The sequence below is a fragment of the Haliaeetus albicilla genome, chromosome 5, assembly GCF_947461875.1.
Source record: "Haliaeetus albicilla chromosome 5, bHalAlb1.1, whole genome shotgun sequence".
Lineage (NCBI taxonomy): Eukaryota > Metazoa > Chordata > Aves > Accipitriformes > Accipitridae > Haliaeetus > Haliaeetus albicilla.
Genome location: NC_091487.1, coordinates 20,462,416 through 20,481,557, shown reverse-complemented (window position 1 = coordinate 20,481,557; position 19,142 = coordinate 20,462,416). Strand labels below are relative to the sequence as shown.

The 19,142-nt window shown below is 40.3% G+C and overlaps 1 protein-coding gene across 2 annotated transcripts in view; it reads right to left on the bottom strand.

Moving 5' to 3' along the window:
* The window catches only part of KCNK10 (potassium two pore domain channel subfamily K member 10), a 68,800-nt gene that overhangs the window by 29,912 nt on the left and 19,746 nt on the right, over positions 1 to 19,142 (bottom strand). Inside the window, exons 2-3 of one of the 2 annotated variants that reach the window (XM_069783701.1) lie at positions 12,716 to 13,044; positions 1,911 to 2,028 (exon numbers count right to left, since the gene is read on the bottom strand). In XM_069783701.1, the coding sequence (XP_069639802.1) occupies positions 1,911 to 2,028; positions 12,716 to 13,044 (447 nt within the window). Of the gene's footprint in view, positions 1 to 1,910; positions 2,029 to 12,715; positions 13,140 to 19,142 lie in introns of those variants that run through there. The other variant, XM_069783700.1, reaches the window with a different exon arrangement.

Genomic DNA, 19,142 nt, shown 5'->3' with positions numbered 1-19,142 from the left:
TGGATACATCTCTCTGTCATGGGATGGTGAAAGGACTACGCTGATGCACAACTGCCTGCCCCCAACCCACAGTCCTTTTCATGGCTGTATCTGTGATTCTGGTTTGTCCTAGAAGTCCCAGAAAATCCAGGCTACACAGGCCAGTGGACTGAGGTTGACCAGGTAGTCTGCTGAGTGTCTGCCTAAGACGAGCTCTAACATGGCTCTGGTGGATAAAATAGAATAATTTTCATGCCCAGAAACAATACATAGACTTTATGCAGCCTATGAAAATCTCATTCACGGAGAATTTAAAGCAAATATGGGCAGAAATCCAAGCTCTTTTCAATAAGTTATTTAAATAGCAGATGTCAATGAATATGCCTACATAAACTATGCCTACATAGTGGCATTTACTTTAATGAGTAATTTAAAAGCTTGTCACTTGGGTCTATTGAGTAAACAAATATTAAGGGAGGGTTTTCTTATATTTGATTCAGAAATGTTTCCTTTCTCTCCACCCCCTGGTTTTATGCTACCATTAAAAATACATGGTAATGTAGCTTAGTATATAGAGGAACACAGAAAGGAGTACACTCCATACAATCGCTCTTTCACCCTCACTCTGACAACACAGAAAAGGCGGAGCCAAAGGCACAGACTCCACTGTTTGAGATGATCACCACAGTGAGCCTTGTAACTGCCATAGGATTTTTTTGTTGTATTAGCTGCATAAAGAACTTGCAGAATTCAGTCAGATTCTCACACTTTAATGAAGGATTACATGATTGTCAGATTATTTGTCTATACAGTCACCAGTGTGTGTATCACAGCCATAATGCAGAAAAGCACTTTATCCTGTATTTAAATCAGAATACCCAAAGCCAATGCAAATAAAAAGCAGTAATTTGCCAGTGGTTTCCAAATAATGAGATCTCTTGACCTCTAACTATGACAGCACTGAAATCAAGCTTAAAATTATCAAACCACTGTATAACTATCAGCAGTTTAACCTTATCATCAGTGTTACCAGTTTATCATTTTTTTCCCTTCAGGGCTTCTTCTGAAATCCGAACTGCCTGGAGAATCTTCAAGAGAGGAACTGGCTCGCAGAGGAGAGGACAAAAACCTTAGCATATCTAAGGCCAGCATTCAGAGATCAAGGGACAAAGTACTTTGGATACAATGTATAGGAGACACAGATGACAAGGGCCTGAATAATGAACTTAATAAAATTAGCAGTTCAAGAAAAGTAAATGGAGCAGTTCAGTATACCCTTCATCTAATGCAGAGAAATATGTCAATATTTCAAGGTCAGGAATTCTAGAACGGAAAAAAAATTTGTGGAGCTTTTTTTACACAATGTACAAGTCATGGAATCCCTTGCAATTATTACTATGAAAGCGAGGAAGGATTTTTAAAAGGATGTGGTACTTATGTGAACACATTTCCAGTTACAAGGAGCAGGGTATAAGAAGAATTAATTATATCAAACTTCAGAGCATAAGTCAAAATTAATTGATGTACTTAGGAAGAAAGTTACCCTTATGGGTAAATTAATCTATAATATTAAAATCCAAATTCCCAACAACCATACGATAGTTATTTCATCAGGTACTGGTTCTTGATCTTTTTAGTGACAGTTAAAATCACCTGCATCTACATGAAGAACAGGCTTATAAAGCCTTAGCTACATCAGTGCTACTTGTTTTCAGTTCAGCTTTGCTATTCTACCCCAATTATGTACACAGCTTCTGATACTAACCTGGAGACTCAATGCCCTTGACACATACCAGAGGCATGCCTTGTGAGAATTGAGAAAAATACAGTTCAGCCACTTTATTTCTTTGTCATCTACCTTACTTTTAAATTTATTTCATTATCCAGGTCTCAGTGTGACCATGTATTTTAAAAGACAAACATAAACATACCTATAGTTGTGATGACTGTTCCAGCAAAGAAAAAGGCACTTCCAAGGTCCCAATGACTGCTGTTGTTAGAGGAATTTCCTATGGGACTGACTCCAGCATTATCAGCATCAATAGCATGCTGCAAAGAAAGAGACAAGAGATCAGCCTTATCCATGCCTTACCATATGCTATGCAAGTCAGTATAGGCTCCAAAGGGAAATTTCTAGGACCATTGTAACAGCTTAGATTTAAACTTTTTAATACCTGCTCAAAGTATAGTAGCACCCTCTGTACACAAGAGCTGAATATAAGACTGAACTAAATGTGGAAGAAAGATACAATGCATAGACAAATGATAAAAGACACAAAGCAATTGAGAAGTAGAGGACCAACACCACAAAGAGATCCATAAATATCATTCTTGTAGCAAAAACTGCCAAAGGAAAAATTCCCCAATGGGAACAGCTGATGTTAGAAGCAGCAAGAAGGGTGATAAGTACAAATAATGTTCATGAAGTCAACTGAAGCTAGTCAGCCAGGGATTTTAATTCCCAGACAACTAATAATTGATTAAGTTATTTGTATTTTATGCTAACTAAATGTGGTGGGTTGACCCTGGCTGGATGCCAGGTGCCACCAAACCTGCTCTATCACTCCCCCTTTTCAGATGAACTGGGGGGAGAAAATATAACAAAAGGCTCGTGGGTCAAGATAAGGACAGTTTAATAAAGTGAAAGCAAAGGTCGCGTGTGAAAGCAAAGAAAAACAAATTATGTTATTCTCTACTTCCCATCAGCAGGCGATGTCTGGCCACCTCCTGGGAAGCAGGGCATCAGTAGGCACAGTGGTTGCTCTGGAAGACCAAAATGCCCCCCCTTCCATCTCCCTTTTCTTAGCTTTTATATCTGAGTTGATGTCATATGGTATGGAATATCTGTTTGGTTAGTTTAGGTCAGCTGTCCTGGTTATGTCCCCTCCCAAGATCTTGCCCTGCCCCAGCCTGCCATTGAGGGGGGGGCAAAAATGTTGGAAAGACAGCCTTGATGCTGTGCCAGCACTGCTCAGCAGTAGCCAAAACACTGGTGTGTTATCAACACCTTTCTAGCTACTGATGCAGAGCACAGCACTACAAGGGCTGCTATGGGGAGAATTAACTCCATCTCAGCCAGACCCAATACACTAAAATAAAAATAGGATATATATATATCCCATTTGAAATGAACAAATAGGATAGCTATGGCAACATCATGAAACACCTTTGTGATCAGCTAGGACTTCCCAGTTGCCACATTGGACAGGGTCACATGTCCACAAGTATAGCGTGGTAGAGACTCCCAGCTAGTGCTTGAATGAACTAAATCCAGAACAGAAGCTGAGGTAGCTATACTGCTTCCAGGTCACTGTCCTAGGACTCACACAGCACTGAATCAAACCAGGCAGACATATGGGCCTGCTCCAAGTTTGCTTGGGAATTTCTAAAAGTGCACCATATTGTATCATGGGGACATACACATTTGCCTTTCATTGCAGCTTCACAGTCCAAAGGAAGATAGAGCTAAATATATCAGCCTCCAAAGCACAGAAATAAATCTTTCATCAGCATCTGGCACATTTAGCTGAATTGGTCTAAGTTCACTTTTGAGATGCCCTTTGGTACATATTCTCTAGTTGCTTGTAGATCTCATGCAATCTATTGCCTGTCATAGAGAAATTCAGACCTCACTCTGGAACAGCAGCTAAAATGACTGCCTTTCAAAGTAAACCTCTCCTTCCCAAATGTTCCCAGTTGAGATTAATTTCCATAAAACCAATGCAAAGGAACCAAGCTTCTCTCTTTCTGCCACTTACCATTTCCAGCTCTTTGCCTTTTTCTCATTCTGTTCCAACCTCACTTCATGTTGCTGTTATCATGCCACTGCCAGATCTTCCCCTTCTCTCTCACTCTGATATTTGCTCCTCCTCCTAAACATTGCCACTGGCCTTTAGCCTTGGTTATTTCAGCGAACTTATTGCCAGGCTCAACAAGAAAGGCAAAGTGCTGCCTCTTACATCCTCTCTTGCTTTGACCTTGGTCAACACAGAATTCCCACCTATCAATACAAGGTTGTTTTGACTTTTCTTATTCTATTTCTTTAACCACTTCTCTTTTCCCTCTGACTTATGATCTATGAATTGTCCCTGTGATTTTTTTATTTCACCTTTTTCTATACAGTCCCTGTGTAAAGCAAGGTTAACCATTCTATTTTACCATTGCCCTGCTTCTCATCTGTTCATATCTATGATTTTTCTCCTGATCTTCTCTATAACCTCCTATTCTCTTGTGCTTTTAGCACTGAGTTTTAAATACATCCATTTAACACCTCTTCTATACCTAGCTTTCATGATACACTTTTCTCCTCATTCACCTCTTCCCTCTGTTGGCTCATTTATCACATTTTTTCTTTTCTTCCTCTTCCATTTTACACTTTTCCTTACTCATTTTTTGCCTCTATTTCCAACTGACTTCATTGTCACAAATGTTCCTCTACCACATTTTTTCCCTTGGGTTAGTTTCAGCTAATCTGCTCCCCAGTTCTTAAGTTATTCATCACAATGCCCCACAAAAAGGAAAGGAGTGGGAGAAGAGGTGCATGGGCAAGAACAGAGGCCAAGTGTATCTAAAGAGATCAGTACAGGACAGCCTTTTTTAACAGTAGAGCTGCTACATGGCAGGCTAAGCTGATTGTGAAATTACAGCATGAGTAAGCTCCAGACTGGACTGGTTGTATTTCATGTAGGCAGAAAGCCAGGGTTCCTCAGCACCTGTCCATACCTCAAGAAACAGGGATATAGAGAAAGGAAGTGTTTAGGACCAAACCCTTTGAAAGGGCTTCTGTACCAGTTGCTGTGCAGGTGGTGTGAAAGCAGAGATCATTTGTTTGTTTACCCAGAAGACCATAAATCAGCATAACAGACAGGTTGCCTGTTTAAATAGGCCATGACACACTGTCAGCTACCCCGGCATGTTACTTCTGCCAAGGAATGCTGCTTGCCTTCCCTTGAGTGTGTGAATGTCAGCAAGCTAATTACAACACTTTAATCACATTTGAGTTTACACAGTTTAGCAAGTCTATTAGGGCCAAGCACTAACCCTGAACTGAAGGAGCCTCCTGTTGCCTTAGGTAGCTTTGAGCTTCTCAGGCTCCCTCCTTATCCAGAACAAATTCTTTTTTTCTTTAAAGCTTGACTGACATCATTCATTTATAAATATCCAACTATCCCAATGCTACTTCTTAATACACAGTATTTTGCATACAGCAATGGAGGACAGCAAGGGAGCAGTAAGAGGAGAGCAGCCCTGCAGTTAGCAGCACTTAAATATGCAATTTCAGGTCATGCGATGAGCAAAGGATGCCTTATACCACCACCACAAGTCCACCTATACAGAAGTATCCTGCTAGATGAAGACTGACACAAAACTCAAACAAGGACACTATCACTGGGAAGACTCTCCCAGTTCACACAGACCATGAAATTTTACAACAGTTTCCCATCTGTGAAACTTCAGATAGGCTTTGCTGCATGACCTGAAGAGCTGCATCCTCAAGTTCTCTTGGAGTAGGGAAAGAAATAATTTCCAGAGTGCTAACCACTCTGTTGGCAAACCTTCCATATTTAAGACATTTTAAACTAGTAGTATCAGGTATTTTTATAGTTGAGATATCATCAAAAGTAATAGGTCATCAAAGTACCCATAGGTGTTTCACATGTAATCCTCTCCTGATCCCTTCTTCCTTCTCAAGAGGAGTTACATGCACAGTGCACAAGATTTTTTCAATATTTTTTATGAATTCAAAAAGCATTCTTATTTAATGAATAACTATTAATCTATACTTTTGAAATGCCACCCATTCAGAGAAGGCAATAACTTGGAATACTTCAAAGGGCTGAAATTGTCTTTCTTGCTGTTCAAGTAACGGATGTGCCCTAAATCCAATAGGCAGATAGGAGTGAGGGGAATGACAAAAATACCAAAGTAAATCCAAGTACTCAATTTTTTTTTTTTTAAACATATATTTCTGATCACAATTTTCAGTTTGATTCCCTATCATTGTATAGATGTGCATTTTACTCTGAGTCCCTTCGGTATCAGCACACTATAGCTCCTCTGTAACCAAGAAGACATGGTCTGGTAAATCTGCATGGGACTGAAGGCAAACCCCACAGCAAAAGCCTAGCATATGTGGTAATACTGGGTGACTTAATCCTGTATTCCCAAAGTGAGTGCAATCCAGACTCCATCTCAATCCGGAAAAGGCTTTGTCAGTTCCACCTGTTGATATTCCGGCAGCAATATTTAAAGGCTATGAGGCATGTGCCCACCCTGGGCTGCCTAGTTGTTAACACACAGGACTCAAAGTCCAAAGAAAGGTAGAGTGAACACTAACTTGTCTCACCAGGTGTCAGGAGTTCTCCCCCACGACATAAGATCGAAATAGTATCACTTCTCTATGGATAAAATCAATTATATTGTCCTTATACCAAATAGAAACTACTCACTGTCTCGGTCCCTGCCCCAGTGACACCGTACAAGTGTCGGGCTCCAGCTCCCCGCAGCTCTGCCCTGCCCAGCCACAGGCTCCGACGAGCTGGGGCCTGACCCATGGGCTGATGTCCCAGCCCAGCCTCAGCCTGTCCCCGTCCCCGTCCCCGGGGAGGTACCTGATAGTCTGGGCTGGGGGATGCCCCGGCTGCCCTGGCCAGCCATGCTCCCCGGCTGGCGGTGGTGGGGTCCACAGCTGCCGGCTCCCTGTCCCCTGGGGTGCAGGTGGTTCTCCCCGAGCCCGGATACTCACATATCTGATCCTCCTTAGTGCGTGAGTGAGTACACACCAGCCTTCACTAACGTATTAGGTTCCTTGGTCACTAATTAAGACAATTGCATCAAGAAAAAGTCTAGAGTTAGGCCCATAGGCAACAAGATAGCTGGGAGCTAGTGCAGCTGATGAGAAGACAGGAACCAGACTGTTTCTGGTTCTCTGGGAAGAAGGGCTTTTATCTGGTTCACTTGTTCATGTTTCTTTAATTTCTCCAGTAAGATCCCAAGCATGAAGAAGACAAATCTTTTCCAAGGACAAGCATAATACCTTTCTTGAGTGCTGAGCTACTCAAAGGATGTACCCTATGTGTAACCAAGGATAGGAATTTGATAAGAAAGAAAATTCTTGTCATCTTTTTTCTAGTTCCATTAATTCCTCTCCACAGATCATGCTAATCCAATAATGATTATCTCCCTCTACAATTCTTTTCCAAGCAGATTCCTATCAAGCATACAAAAAGTTGTTTCAATTGCCTTTCATGCTCTGATCTTTCTCTATTACAATTATTAGGATGCTTCTCATTAGCAAGCAGCTTTTAAAGACTAATTCCTTAATAACTTTTCTCTATACTCCTTACCTCTCTACTTATTCTCACCACCGCTCATACAGTGATTAAGGGATCCTCATCATAAATTCCCATTTATTCACTTTTCCACAACAGCATTTTTGAAGGACCAAGGCTAGCAATTTTTGTTCAGGTATAATCAAAAGGCATAAGCTTTGAAAGCTCATCCCTTAAATATTTCTGCTTATCCCATTAAGGTCTTTAGGTGACAATCAGCCAGAGAGTGACCTACCTACGATTATAGTGATTTGATTGTTGTGCATGCACTGTGTCTGAGGGCAGACCTACAGCATTCAACAAGGGACATGCACAGACATCTAAGTCCAAAGGGCTTAGCTCCCTGCAAACTTCTTAGCTAAGTTCTGGAAGCAACATAGATAGCTACAGGACACCTGCAGACTTCTGCAGCGTCCTAGGCTCAGGCTGTCTCTTATACAACTGGAGTCTCTCTGGACCGAAGTTACAAACTAGGCTGCCTGCACCAATTGAGACAGGACCCAAGAGATCTGAAGATCAGGGGCAGAAGGGAAGGTGGGACATATAGAAGACAACCTCCAGAGGCACAGGCAGAAAGTTCAATAATCAGGTATTTACCATTGTTTTTCTTCACAGTTCAAATAGTCTTTTCCTGTCCTCAGCAACAAGCAAGTCTTCCCCATAGTTAACTCAAACCACTTATTTTTTCTGCTCCATCTAGAGCTTTCTTCTAGCACATGAAAGCCAACAAAGTTCTCTTCATTTTACAAGGAAACACCCTGAAAAGACAAGCTGGCTTATGACACTAGTGAACCAGCTGAAAACTGAAACATCTTTGCAGGATGTTCCCCTTTTTGCTTACCTTCAGGGTGAACATAGTTCAGAACACTAATCAAAAATGCCTATCCAAAATATGAACTCTTACTAACATAATTAGCCAGTAAAGCCTGATTAGCTTATTTCCAGCTCTGCTTCCTTTCCAGCTTACAGTCTAACTCTAATGAGTTGCTGTAGTCATTAGTGGACATTGATAATATGACTTAGTTCCCAGGTGGGTGATTTTTTCTTTATACTATAATCACTCAGACGCCTAAATTAAACCCTGAAGGAAAAGGAATAAGAAAGCAGCCCACCAGTAACATAAGCAACTTCTAACAGTAGCAAGCCACTCTATCTTACGTCATTGTGCAGGGCTCATTATGAAAGCAGGGCTCATTACAAAAGTTTTTACTCATACAGAGTGCACAGGCGACACAGAAAGAGAATGTGAATACCCTTATCAGGTGCAAAGGAATTACTTTGCCAGAACACATTGATGTTCTTCCTGCCTGCCTCCCTGTCCTGGTTTCAGCTGGGATAGAGTTAACTGTCTTCCTAGTAGCTGGTACAGTGCTGTGTTTTGAGTTCAGTATGTGAAGAATGTTGGTAACACTGATGTTTTCAGTTGTTGCTCAGTAGTGTTTAGACTATAGTCAAGGATTTTTCAGCTTCTCATGCCCAGCCAGGGCACAAGAAGTGGGCACAGGACACAACCAGGGCACCTGACCCAAACTGGCCAACGGTGTATTCCATACCATGGGACGTCCCATCTAGTTTAGGAACTGGGAAGTGGGGGCAGGGGATCGCTGCTCGGGCACTAGCTGGGTGTCGGTCGGCAGGTGGTGAGCAACTGCCCTGAGCATCGTTTGTACATTCCAATCCTTTTATTACTGCTGTTGTCATTTTATTAGTGTTATCATTATCATTATTAGTTTCTTCTTTTCTGTTCTATTAAACCGTTCTTATCTCAACCCAGGAGTTTTACTTCTTTTTCCCGATTTTCTCCCCCATCCCACTGGATGGGGGGGGAGTGAGTGAGCGGCTGCGTGGTGCTTAGTTGCTGGCTGGGGTTAAACCACGACATTCCTCTAATGATAGACAACATCTGGTCTATCTGAGAGGCATAACCTCCCCATTATACACTCTAAGTCTGCATTATTACAAAGGCAGGATGACTTCTTTTTGACCCTAGCTACTAATAAGCTTATGCCATGACATACAAGAACAACAACAAAAAAGTTTTGTAATATGTTAGCAAGTGTAACTACTAATGTTATTCTTCTTTTCATCTGTATGTCCAGTCACTTGAGTCCTGCTGCCTTCTGTTATTTGTTCAGATGGGTACAATACAGCTAAATGTACTTGAAGCACCTGAAGTTTCATTGTCTTTTAGCATATTCTAGATTTAACTTCTCTCTAACTCTAAAAAGTCAAAAGTGTTGAGATAGAGCACACGATTCTGTCATTTTCTTATTCTCGTATTCACCATTGTGACAAGTTGTAGATCACATGAGGTATTAAATAATGAACTTGCTTCACTGCACAAATGTCTTCAGAAGCGGAAATGAGCTTCAAAAATGTACTGTTAAGAACTTCCACTTCAGGTGACTTTGGAAAATACAGACTGCACTGTGAAATACTTGCTATTGGTAAGAAAAAAATACCTGTCCTTGTGTTAGTATTAGACAGACCTGAACCAAAACCCAAGAGGTAAATACAAATTTAAAATACGTTGAAACTTCCTAGGGATTTGCACTGCTTTCATCACTATATTAATTCCAAAGTCTATGAATGAACTTCACAGTCTGGATGCAGCAATTTACATTTGTGCTACCAGTGCTAATATTTGCAGTGGGTTATTGGAGATCAAGTTGGAAAGGATGTCTTATCCACACTGAATTACAACAGCTTCCTCATACAGTGCCATACATCTTTCTTATAGGTTTTCCAAAGAAGAATCCTTTGAAAGATCAAAATTTAGGCAAAGGGACAATTTTTTCTATCATTAGCCTTGTAAAGACCATGACGCTCCTTTCCTCTTCTCCTTAAAAGATTGTTCCAGAGCCACCCCCACAGCAAAAGGATACAAGCCAGTTCTAAGGTCTCTCTTTTTGTATTTTTTCCGTATTCTCTAAAGCACAGAGGTGAATCAACACAGTCATTCTGGAGAGTATGATCTGTGTTCATCTAAAGGCTTTCAGGCAGTCAAATAACATTAATTATAAATAGGTCCCTTAGCGGTAGCCTGGTGTTGACCGCACACAGCACAGCAGCCAGAACCCATGGAGGTTGCCACATCAGTCTGAAATCACAGTTGTAAAGGCAGATGCAGCATTTGGTGCAATGCAGAAATGCACTGTGCCAGCCAGGGAGAAGTCACTTTTGAGATCATCAACATGAAGGCATGAAAGCACATTAACCCCCTGACATTATCTTCAAGCAGTGGTTCACTGTTCTTCTGTGCAAGTCAGTTACAATCACAGTTTACTGTATCAGCATACCCAACTACATCCCTGGAGCCAGTTTCACCTCCAGACATACAGAAGAATCCAAAAGAACTTGTTCTTTATTGACAAATCTGTTTCAATATTTCACATCACTTGGCCTTAAGACATTCACATGCTAAGCTGCTAAACCCATTTAATTTACCTTTGCAAAATGATTCCCAATTACCCAGTGTAATGCCTGAGGACATACTGAAATCTCAGGAAATGATAAGATTTGTTCAGAATATCTGCCTTCTAATGACACAGTATGGCTGTTTTTCATTTTAGTGTCACCACTTTTGAGGCGAAAGAAGGAAAAATGTTGTGTAAAATAATTAAAACTGGTACATAGCATAGGCTAGAGAATAGGGGCTATCTAGAAATCTTTGTACTGCAGTTGCTATGCAGGAGTCTACCATCCTGTTGAGGTGCTTTGCTTGTTGCACCTATTATGTGTTCTGCTTTCTGCTAGAAAAGAAAGCATTTTGCATATCTTTTAATGGTGGCATTCCCATCAAGGGAATACAAACTTCTTGCTTTTAGTATTTTCTAAAAATCCTTTAAACAGCTAGCACACATTATACCTAAGCAGTTGCGGGAAATACAGATCTCTGCAACACTGCCATGAGAAACACATCTGAACCAATATCCCTGAACAGAATTCATGCTACCAACCAAACATGTTCACCTGCCTTTTGCAGACAGATGAAGGATGTGATCCAAGCCAGCCCTGACCCAAAAGCTGTATAGTCACATCAGCACAATACCGCTTCTTGCTGAAGCAGGTTTGGCTTCTTAGCCACAGTACTAGGCTGCCCAAAGACACAGGTACACAGCCTCTGACTCAGAACTGACCCGTCTTCTATGAACACAGAGCACAAGCAGGGAGAGCCCACATCTATCTGCAAAGAAACAGAAAGAATTTGTTTTGCTTAGGAGAGGCAGAAGAGCATTGCTGTCTACACCTGTGGGCAAGGGAGAAGAATCTATTAAGCAATGGGACGTTGTCTGTAGAAGACAAAGTACAAGGAAACTGAACAAGTTTAGGCTGAAAAGTGGGAGAATGCTTTTTTCATCATAGCAATAAGGTAGTGGAACAGCTTCTTAAAAGAAATATGCAGCTTATAGATCTGATTCACTTATAGAAAGGGTTTTATAACACAGTTGGGTGGATGGACACAAGAATGCATGGGATAGCTCTTTGTTCTTTCAAAAACCCTGAAATCGCAACAGAACTGTGGTGCAACACCCAGAGGGAAACACATTGTGCTCCTGGAAGGTTCAGACACAAATTCAGGTCTGAAATATGAGGCTGAAGTTCAACTTTGGAATATATTCCTTAGGTATCTCACGTTTATTATCTATATTTTCTCCAGGCTAACTTATAGGTTTCTACATGGGATCCTAGAAGATACTCTACTGAAGTCTTGTAAGATCCATAATACTTTCCTTGCCTAGAGTTTTAATCAATGAAATATAACTCTATCCTTGATAGATCTTTCTTGCATGTTACTCCATTTTCCATTACATTTATCGCTACATACTTGATATTTATTTCCTTGAAAATTGATTCTATAGCTTTGCATACTAGACCGGACTAAAAATTCAGTAGTTCTTAAATGCCAATTTTTTTCTATTTTTAATTGTTTACTTCATCATCATTCATTTACCTAAAATTCACAATAGTAAACCTGTAAATTAATATACCAGTAAGTTCAGAATTCTTGGCTGAATATTTTAAAATTCCCACCTATCATTTTCTGTTTGCTCTCTTAGTTGCTGTGTTTAATTTTGGAGGAAGAATTAAGAACTTAATATAATTTGAAAATTACAGAGATGATGGGCAAATGTCTTGCAAATCTGTCACATCTCACAAAAATTTCTTCCAGATATTAAGTTCTGATTTTCTTTGCATACATTTTTTATTTTTTAGTGAATACATTTAACCTCTATTTACAATGTTTTGGAGACATAGTTTCTGTTTCCCGGACTTTAAAATGACCACACTGCCCATGGCAAGAGCAAGGAAACAATTTTGTTCCCCACCAACACAGCTGATCAAAAACCACCAAGCTGTTTATCCTAACTTCCAGGAAGTACTGTCTTCTTCACGGGGCCTACCTGAATCAGCGTCTCCAGCTCTAGCTGGGTTACACAAACATGCTCCCGAAGAAAATCAGCCTTCTCTAGTGCGATTGTGTTCTTCTGCCTGCTTTCGAAGGGCTGCTCCAGGGCACGGAAGACGAGTCCTCCCGTCACCAGGTAAACTACCACCACAACAAAGATGGCCACCACTGTTTTCCACTTCATGACTGTCTGCAGGCCTTGAGAAGGGGCTTCCATGGTAGCAACGACCGTGGCTCGGGAGGAAATGGAGAGTCGTGGAGCTGGGTAATGCCCGTTAGTTTTGGGCTCAGGTTCACAAGCTGGCACTGGTGAGGGAACAGCCACTGAAACACAAAGTAAAAAAGTCTTATTCAAAATCAAATCCATAAGGGTATGACCTTGATGTTCATATACAACTTCCCTAAATACCATTTTCAAGACTCTCGCATAAACCATGTTATTCACATACATGCGATTCTTCTCATCTGGAAGGCTCCATCTGTCCATCCATACACAAGCCACCCCAACGGTTTGCTTCACCCATTACCTCTAGAACCAGACAGGCCAGTTGCATATGCAAAAATTTCAGAAGGATGCAGAAAAACATTTATCCAATAAGAATATGAAAATTTTGACTAGTGTTTGGTGAGGGACCCTGGCAGTGATTTATGTCCTTAAATCATAACACTAACAGTATTAATAGTGCTAAGAAATTGAACTGTCAATGATCAGTGATCACTACCTGGCCTGGTATTGACAGAAACAGAAAATGCTTTGTAAACTACAATGCTGTTTGGCTCACCAACACAAGCAGGCCCGTATTATTCACATGGATTCACAAAACGATCACTTCTGAAAATGTTCTTGAAGCCTGGAAGCTTTACAAATTTTAGCATAAATCATTCTTCAGCCAAAGCATACTAGATATCTGAGGTCAAAGTGACTCACATGCCAAGCACAGCGATGGACCTCCCAGCTTGGGACTGAGACACTGTATAGCCCGTGTGACCTTAGCAGTACATCAGAGCTAATAAGCCCTGACTTCCAGCCAGACTTATTAGCCCAACCACTGTTTCAAGCTACCAAGGCATCTGAATCAAAGCTGGCTCGCCTCCAGGTAATTCAGGTGTCTCAGCATCACACTTCCCCACTCTCTGTTGCCAGCGTTAGCAATGGCAGAATGAGGCCGGGTTCCTCAGCATCCACTGGTATAATGGTACCACATGCAGGCTTTAAAGATGCTGGATTCATTTTAAACCAAATCCCTGCTGTAATCTTACCACGGTGCAGCTGTCACTGGCCTGTAATTTCTCTGAAACCGGATTGATTTATTTCATATCAGACCTAAATCAGATTGCAGTTAAAATACAGTCACTTTAGCTGCATTCTCTGAACTTATTCTCAAAGTGTCTTTGCTGTTGTGTTCAGAAATTAAAGCAGAAGGATTTACAACATCTGATCAGAGTGGAACCATAAACTGATTCTATACAATTTGAACATACAATGTGATTACACCTTGGGTTTGAAGTGGGCTACAACTCTTTCCCAATAGAAACCATTTTATGATACTCAATAATTTAAGAACTCAGCTGTTTACTACAGTCATGTTTTCCTAGAAGCAATACTTCTCTGAAGCATTGCATTAAGGATAGAGCTTCCAGCTTACTTGCTAACTGATAAACTACAGAAATCTATAGTTGCTTTACACTTACAGTTAATATTTCTTTTCACATGTGACTTGGAGGTTCCAGATACTAATTAGATTAGAAAGGATCCAAGATCAGAGGAAAAGCCTCTGTGGTTGATCTCCTTTGTGTGTTATCTCAGTTTTGCAACACCCTGTGGCACAGCTGGTCAGTTTGACCATCAAAAGGTCGTTATGGTCCCCAACACTTATCAGCCAGGATGGAATGACATCAAACTTAAAAGGTAACTTCTCTTACCTCCAGATATATTTCATGTAAGTTCTAAGAACTTGTGACAATAGGGAGAAGAGTGACAGTATTAGAAAGAAGTCACATTTTTTGTAAAAGAGATCATTTCATTCTCTACATGTCCTAAAAGGAAAGGATTATTGTAATAGATACAGTGAGTTTCAGCAGGAAATATCAGAAAAGTATTCAGAAGAAACGTAAAATAGAGAGGTTGTGTGTAGCTGTTTGTTATAATCTTCCTTCCTCTATAGGCAAATATCTTATATCTGAGTCACAACGTCTCTTTACTGAACTAAATAAATTTGAGTATTCCCAGAAGTGGCTCAGCTGATGTAAACCAGTGTAACATAACTTCCATGGATTCCATGGCATTCAATTAATTTACATTAGTTAGAGCCAATAACTACTGCGTATATTGTGAATCAACACAAAATCTGCAAGCCTGAGGGCTGATTTTGCACACTTGAGATTACTCAGCAAAATAGTCTCAGGATCTGAGGCTCACATGGTAAGAAGAGAGCAGAATTCAGATGACAGAAACAGCATGCTACAATTTTTTGACACAGATATCCACCTTACCATGACTGGCATAGTCCAGTGTAGGCTGGTTGAGCCTGTCAGTGGTGAGACATGCCTGACTTTGATATCCCACAAATGATAAGTAAAGAGGAAGGAAGTCAGGAGCTGGTAAAACAGCTTTTCTGAGTTTTCTTTCCCTCTCTGCTAGTATAAATGTTGTTTCTTATTCAAATCGTATTTCTGGCAAAGTGTTAATAACAGCTTTACAGTAAAATCATGGCCTGTTTAATTCCATCTTGGAAGGGAAATGTGTTGTACTGATGTAAGAACAAGATGGGAAGTTCAGGGTAGGGAACGTAAAATGTTCTTATAAATATTGTGTCACTTAAACAGCTCAATGGATTACTCTGCTCGGCTTGCTTATCTCTAAAATAAAAGAACTTGTTCCCTAAGAAGAATTGCATTAAAGTCTTTAATTTTCTGCTATTAGTAATAACTACCCCAAGTGTATGTCGAAATGTTGATCCTAAAGTATTTTATATTATATAAATTAATACACAAGAAGACTCTACTAAAGCAGCTAGATGAGCAACTGATGTATAACAGAGACGGTCTTCTTACAAAGCTGATGCAGAAAACACAACTGCAGTCAATACCTCACAGATGTTTCAGGGTAGATTTTAAGCAGCAGTTAGATATTGGAAAACCAGTGTAGATACTCCATCTAGCAGCTATCTCACTCTACGACAAGAGAGTGGAGTTAGTGACTTCAGCACACGGTATGGTATCATAAGGCCCGATTTCTAATTGGAACTCTGCCTCCATGATCCTCTGCTCTCAGAAGAGTCCTACCATTCACCTTTAAACCATGGTTTCACCAAGTAGAATAAGATAAAGTAGTGCTTACTTTTCTAACAAACACAAGTGTCCTGTAAGAATCCATGTCTGTACAATTTTTGAACAAACATATAAACGTAAAAGCTATATAAACTTCCAGAAGTTTAACAAGTAGAAGTTTTACGAAGATCAAAGGATGGACTACAGTGGCAATATAACAATGTGCAGAGGTATACATACAGTTTAAGAAAATGAAGGACTACATAAATTCTTGGATTTGTAGAGATAGTTTAGACTATAGTTTAGGACACAGAGGAAAAGAGAAGAGGATGCGTTTACAGTAAATGCAGAACAATCCCTGCTTTGTTTATCCATGTTTCTTCAAGAAGACAAGCTGCTGTCAGAACAGGCTTGTCCCAGAACAGAGTCTCATCCATGTGTGTTTGTTAAATCATATCAAAGAAGACTTAATCTGCCTCACTGAAAGCCATGATGAAGCTCCATTCATATGCATGCACTAAATTAGTAGACAGGTAACCTCAAAGGAACAGGTACCCTCAAAGGAACACACCAGTGTTTCAACACAGGCCTTACTCCAGTAAGAGGATGCCAGTGGGGAAACAAAGGTGGGTTCCTGTTTGTCTCGATAAGCTTCAAAATAAAGCAGCTGAAGATGTTGATGTTACAAGTCAAATTAAAATGTTAAGATCTGTACAGTTGCTCACCTCCAAGAGTACCGCACTACCTGCATTTGAGGTACTGATGAAGGGTGCAGACAGGCCTCCCATTGATACATGAGGAGCTTAAATACCTGAGATTTCTGCTAACATTGATGAGAAGGAATCAAAACTCTTACTCACTGAGCATCAAGAAGACTGGGGCAAAACTTAACCCAGCTTAAGCAGTTGGCAGTTGGACTAGATGACCGTTGTAGGTTCCTTCCAACTGAAATATTCTATTCTAAAGCAAAATGCTGTAATGTAAAACATTGGAGCTATTGAAATGATACACCATAAGACATTGCTTAAGGTTAAAAATTGTCCTTTATTACTGCAGGTATGCTTTGCTTTAGGAGACTGATGTTTCTAAGAACAGGTTAGACTAATTTCTGCCAGAAATATTTAGGTATAGTTGGCCCTGCTTTACAGCATCAGGGTGAGCTAGATAACCTGTTATGACTCTGTGAAAATAGTTCTAATTTAAAGGGAAAATCTCCAGACAGAGAGGTTCAAAGTACAGCCACCTCAGAGGGACAGCTTCAAATAAGAGCCAAAATTCTGAGAGGATGTTCAACTGGCTTTTGATTATGAAAACATTGAGCATGGCTTTGCCACAATGACCTATAACCTGGCAACTATCTTACCCAATATGCCAAGAACATAGGAGATACTGAAGAAACCTGGTTTTAGAGGAGAGTTTCTCAACTGTTTAGACCAAATACAATTTTTTTTTAATTTAACATACCCTCCTCTGTGGTACTGCTGTCACAATTTTTATCTGTGAAAAATGTAAGTCAGGTTTAATGGAGTGTCTTATTTAGTACTTTATTTTCTTTCATGTTCCTGAGTTACATGAGCACACAGGAATGTATGTACATTTTAATGAGAGTATAGTAGAGTATTCTTGACACATCTGATGCAAGTGTTCCTTTCACAGGATTCAGCACAGAATTAGATTAAAGGCATATATACTTATGCATTCATAAACCCAGCAGCTGGCTTTAAGTTTAATACATGAGTTGATCAAAAATGAGACAGGATATTTCATCTCCCATTTTAGTGGGTCCATCCAAGGAAGACAACAAAGTACTTTCAGCTCAAGTAAAAAGGTTCTTTGATGTGCATCTGAAGGTAAGTACCAGTATGTTTCCCAAAAATCCTCATAATATGATGGGATGTTTTTTTAAAGAAAGGAAATTATGCTTTCTTCAAACATTTACATAGTCGAGCACTCAAAATTTCCCATGGAGTCTTCCTTATCTTTGTCTTAAAACTAGAAGTTTAGTTCAAATTATAAAGTAATCTTATCATGCAGTCCAGTTTCACTGAGAAAATTCATGAGCAAATCATTCTCCCTACAGCTTTCACAAGATCCTACATTGGGTTATCAGCACATGTACAACCTTCCTGTAGCACTACTTAATAAGCCAGCTTTCCCTCCTGAAGTAATTTAGAACTATGATATTTTGTCAAGTGTATGAAGTCGCAGAACAGAGACCTGGAGCACCAAGACTCAGAAATGTCTGTGAGGTGCTAGGCAAGTCCGCTACAGCTTCCCTGAACTGGCCACTAAAAGCAGGTGGATCTATCTTCTCTAAAATGGGTCGTAAAGGACTGGGGGATGAAGGGACTCCACTGGCCATAACTGTTTTAGCATCCTAGCGGGAGCCTCATTTATTTCTTTTTCACTAGGCAGGGTATTCTAGTTGTTAGGGTTCCCCCATACCCCTATTCTGAAATGGCCACACACTGAAGATAACATCAAAAGGCTTCCTGATTGAACAGTGTGGAAAGGCAGGCAAATGAGCAGCCCACCAGTGGATAACATATGATCTTGCACTCCAAGGCTCTGGCTTATCTCCAAACAGAAGTTCCTGGGGGATATGGGTATCTAGCATTTGCTTCCAATTTCACAACCTTCCCACAGAATCCCCAAAGTGATTTCAGCTACTGGCTGCTTGGGTTAAGACAGCAGGGCTGTGCCTGGAAGTCAGAGCAAGGATGAGGTATGTTAGAGGAAGAGCTGAGGCTATCAGTGTATTAAGATATCAGCTATATGAACTTCTCATGAATATGTCACAAACAGAAAATGCATGCAGGTTTATGGATGAAGGGAATTTGTATGTCCAACAGGAAGCGGGAGGTTGCTATATGCATGACAGAAATAATGAAATGTGGAAGTTTCTGTCCATGTATAACCAAAAAATCATTAAGCCATTAAAATTTTGCATTATGAGGACGTGGCTAATCATTTTCACTACCTGCTTTGCTTGCTATTTCAGGCCCTTCCCCACCCCCATTCTTCATCTCTGTCTGTTGTGGTTTTTTAACAGGTTTTGTAAAGTAGAGAGCATCCATTTAACCAGCACAATGAATGCTGGATTTTTACACACTGGGCACTCAAAAATCTGACGCCGGTTTAGAAAGTCTGGC